This window comes from Orycteropus afer, unplaced genomic scaffold, assembly GCF_000298275.1.
Source record: "Orycteropus afer afer isolate SDZICR_OR568_19922 unplaced genomic scaffold, OryAfe1.0 scaffold01469, whole genome shotgun sequence".
Taxonomy (NCBI): Eukaryota; Metazoa; Chordata; class Mammalia; order Tubulidentata; family Orycteropodidae; genus Orycteropus; species Orycteropus afer.
Window position 1 is genome coordinate 79,421 of NW_006923056.1, and position 4,563 is coordinate 83,983.

Below are 4,563 nucleotides of genomic sequence, written 5' to 3' on the forward strand. Positions count from 1 at the left end.
GTGCTACCTCTCCCTCTCTCCTCAACCTGTGTCACTTGCCCTTTACATGACCTTCCCTTGTTGCATCTCACATATCTGTTCTTTAGTTACCCTCACCTGTGTCTCACCTGTTGCCTGCTTTTCCTCCCGCCCCTCCCCCAGCACGCGGCAGGATGACTTCTTCATCCTTCAAGAGGACGAGGCAGACAGCTTCCTGGAGAGCGTCTTCAAGACCGAGTTTGTCAGCCTCCTGTGCAAGCGCTTCGAGGAGGCAGCACGGCGGCCCCTGCCCCTCACCTTCAGCGACACGTACGTATATGGTTCCAACCACCACCACCACCATCCCTGGGGTCGAGGCCTGGGAGTGTGGTCTGGGGAGGGTGCCCCCGATTCCCACCCCACAGACCCAACCCAAGTGCGCCTTTGCCAGCCCCCTTCTCATTCCACCCGCGTCTGGGTCCAGCAATGATGGGATGAGGAGGGGACCCCGGCCTGCACCCCCACAGCTGCCTCCCCTCCCCACAGACTACAGTTCCGAGTGAAGAAGGAAGGTTGGGGCGGGGGCAGTACCCGCAGTGTCACCTTCTCCCGTGGCTCAGGCGATGTGGCTGTGCTCAAGGCTGCCGGCCGGGCCCTCACTGTCAGCGTGGGCGACGGGCTGCCCAAGAGTTCCAGTGAGTCTGCGTGGGGTTGGGGGGCGGAGCAAAAGACAGCAAGAGACGGCCCTGGAGAAGGAGGGGTCATCGAGGGAGCCAATCAGGTTTATGGGTGGGGCTAGTGGGGTTGGCTGAGAGTCTGGGAATGCCATGAGTAAGGTGAGCAATGAGTGGCTAGAAATGTGGGGGCGTGGCCAGTGAGGCAATCACTGAGGATGACCAATGGCCATAGGGGGTGAACCCTGCAGGGGCGGGGCTCGTAACTGGCCGGAACCAGGGTTCTAGTGACTGAAGAAGGATGGTGCTCATGGGAGAACCTGAGGGAGCAGAGACGGGAGGGAGTGGACGTGTGGGCGGGACGTAGGGGCTGGACCAGTGTAACCCCACTTCAAATCCCTACCTACATTCCTTTTCCTTTCAGAACCCACGAGGAAGGGAATGACCCACGGAAGACCCCGAAGGTCAGCCCAGACCCCTGTCAGGGCAGCTCCTGGACTCCCCAGAGGTGAGGACATCCCTTCCCACTAAATGCCTTCTCCTGCCTCCTGTGGGCCCTTTCTGCCAACGGGATCTAACAAGCAGAGTGGACCTTTGTCTGTGAGAACTTTCCACAGCTCTCCCACTGCCTGCAGAATAAGGTTAAGCTTAGTTTGGCATTCAAAGTTCTTAAAGATATGACCCTATCTAACCAAAAACCACTTCTCTCCTCACACCCTTCACTCTGTTATAAAAGCTACATGTTATTTTGCCAACTGACCAAATATGTTCTCATCTCCAGTCTTTTGCTTGGGGTGTTCTCTGCCTACCTCACCAATTCCCACTCCATTTGTTGAGCTCCTATTCATACTCCAAGACCCATCCACAAAAACCCTCCTATGGGGGGTGGGGGCTTCCTTCTGCTGAACCTTTTTCTAAGCCCTCCTATCCTCTGGGTCCCTCGCTCTGGCCCAGTACTTACCGTACTGGGTTGGGAGTATATCTGCTTCCTCTCTAAGACTAGGAACCAGTCATTGCATTTTCCCAAAATCCTCCTAGTATTACCCTGATAAATGCTTCCATCCTTGCTCCCACCACAGGCTTGGACCACAATGGGGTGCCCCCCTGTGCCAGAGGGGGACCCCTTCCCCTGGAATTCACTTCTGGACGAGGCTCCCAGCGGCCTCCCCGGGGCCCTCCGGCCTCAGCAAGGGGGTCCAGCAGACGCCCCCGGGCACGGCCTCCCTCAGAGCACAACACAGAATTCCTCAATGTGCCTGACCAGGGCGTGGCTGGGTAGGTGGAGGGAGCAGCCCTGGACGTGTGTGGGGGTGAGGAAGTGTCTGGGCTGTGATGCAATGCCTCCTCTGCCCCCAGCATGCAAAGGAAGCGCAGCGTGGGGCAGCGACCAGTGCCTGGTGTGGGCCGGCCCAAGCCCCAACCTCGGACACATGGCCCACGGTGCCGGGCACTGTACCAGTACGTAGGCCAGGATGTGGATGAGCTGAGCTTCAATGTGAATGAGGTCATCGAGATCCTCATGGAAGGTATGTGCCGGGGCTGGGGCTAGAGGAAGGCAGACCCTGACACAGCCTGACTGTCTCCCACTACTACATACCCTTCCCAGGACAGAACAGAGGGGACCAGCTCTGGGCCTCCACCCTATGCTGTGTATGCTAGAAGGCCCTGGGTCTGGAGGTCATCTCCTAAGCCACTTTGGGGTGCCTGGCTTCCCTGTGTCACACCTAGTACCTGAGCCACAGTTTCCTCACCTGCCAAACACAGACCTACCAGCAGAGCCTACGTTGAAGACCCCTTGTGAAGAGAAAAGTGTGGTAGTCTGGATGACCCAGGCCACCTTCTACCTTAGGCCCCTTAGCTGCCCCAGAGGGGCACTGGGACTCAATAGCACCTTCTGCAAGTGGATGGAGTCCAGTTGAGTGCTCGACTCCTAACCAGGTTGGTGGTTCAAACCCACCCAGAGGCACCTCAGAAGAAAGGCCTAGACAGCTGCTTCTGAAAGGTCACAGCCATTGAAAACCCTATGGAACCGCACGTGTCCCCTTGTTCTTTTTGAACAACAGCCTCCTGGTCTGTGTATAGATCCCTCATGAGCACAAGTAAGTGTGCTGGAATTCCCATTCTTCACAATGTTACCCATAATTTGTTATGATCCACAGAGTCAACTGCTTTTGCATAGTCAATAAAACACAAGTAAACATTGAAAAAAAAAAAAAAAAAAAAAAACTATGGAGCAGTTCTAGTTTGACACACATAGGGTTGCCATGAGTCAGTATTGACTTGATTGCAACTGGTTGGTTGGTTGGTAGGTTGGCAGGGAGATGGGGGAACCTACCTGAGGGCCAAAGAGTCCTGGGCATTCTTGAGTCTACCCTGAGGTTTGTAAGGGGAGGGGGGACCCTGTGGGAGAAGATGGATGAGGGAAGAAGGTAAGGGAATGTTCTAGAGAATGGTGGAGTGGGAGGTAGTGGCCAGGGAAGAACAGGCCGGAGTCTGTCCTTCTTTCTTTCCCTCCTTCCTTAGTCCATCTGTCCATCAGCTGACAGCTCTTCAGCCCTGCTTTGTGTCAGGCCAGGGATATGGAGGTGAATAAGGCCAATGCAGAGCAGCCCTCCCACATCCATAAGCCCCTTTTCCAGGTGAACTGGGAGCTGCCTCACTCTCCCTCTCTCCCACAGATCCCTCAGGCTGGTGGAAGGGTCGGCTGCACGGCCAGGAGGGCCTCTTCCCTGGAAACTACGTTGAGAAGATCTGAGCTGGGGCCCACAGTTCTGCCCCCAACCCTGCCTGACTACCAGGAGCCCAGCCCTATGGAGGGAGCCCCATTTGCGATGGTTGCAGTGGCCAAAGGGCCAGTCCTGTGGCCCTCAGCCTGAGTCTGGGTCTGGGTCTGGGTCTGGGGGCAGCTCTGTAGTCATCCACCTCACCCTGGGGCCTGGTTTCCCATCACACCCACTGCCCAAGACCCTGCTTCTGCATGTGTCCAACGGGGCTAACAGCAGTACCTACCTCCCAAATACCTTGTGAGCTCAAAATGAGTCGTGTCCTGTTGGCAAAGCCTGACACAGTCGGGGACCTTGACAAGTTGATTTCTCTCCTCCTCCCACTATGGAGGCAATAAATATTTGCTGGATGAAAGCAAGAATTAATAACTATGAGTGCCATCAACAAAGGGCAGTGTCCTCACAACCCTCACAATAGAATAGTGATACCCCATTTTATAGGTGGGAAAAGAGAAGCTCGGAAAGGTTCAGTCACTTGCCCAAGGGTCCAGTTTGTATCTGAGCTCCTCCTCCCAAAAATCTTGAGTTTGCCCCACTTTCCCTTCCAGAAATGGCAACCCAGCCTTCCTGCAGAAAATGGTCTGGCGGGCCCCTTCAGCCCTGACTCTTCCGCCCTCAAATCCACCTGGTACTCAGCTAGAACCACATGGTCCCCAAAACATCCACCTTGAGTCACCCCTTGGCCCCTGCCCCTAACCCTTGTCTCTACCCTCTTGGCCCTTGCCCAGCTGGGGTCGGGGCTGGTTCTGATACTCCAGGGCCCAGACTTTCTGCACTTCTTATCATAGGTGAAGGGAGGCGGCCTGATTATTGGTCTATCTCCAGACCAGCCTTGAATGCCGGGCCATCCAGGCTCCCTACAGGGCCACCTGGAACCTAGGAGCTCTGCCGTGCCCTGAGCCTATGGCCCCAGCTTTCTGACATTGCCCCGGTGTGCTCAGACCCTCGGGGAGAGATGGAGCCAGACACGAGACACTCCAGCTCAACAGGGTCAGGACTGGGCTTGAAGATGGACGGGCTGGAGGAGCCGGGAAGGCTGAAGGGAGGGGGACGAGTCTAAGCTGATCTTAATGGCGGCAGACATGACATGAAAACCAACAAACCAAATCCATCGCCATCAATTCTGACTCAAGGCGACCGCGTGTATT

At 55.9% G+C, this 4,563-nt stretch overlaps 1 protein-coding gene across 1 annotated transcript in view; it reads left to right on the forward strand.

The window, feature by feature from the left end:
• LOC103213254 (unconventional myosin-If-like) overlaps positions 1-3,387 on the forward strand; it is a 6,584-nt gene extending 3,197 nt beyond the window's left edge. The window contains exons 5-10 of the mRNA XM_042783480.1: positions 78-288; positions 505-653; positions 1,057-1,140; positions 1,712-1,907; positions 1,989-2,158; positions 3,311-3,387. Of these exons, the coding sequence (XP_042639414.1) occupies positions 78-288; positions 505-653; positions 1,057-1,140; positions 1,712-1,907; positions 1,989-2,158; positions 3,311-3,387 (887 nt within the window). The remainder of the gene's footprint in view (positions 1-77; positions 289-504; positions 654-1,056; positions 1,141-1,711; positions 1,908-1,988; positions 2,159-3,310) is intronic.
• The last annotated feature ends 1,176 nt before the right edge of the window (positions 3,388-4,563 follow it).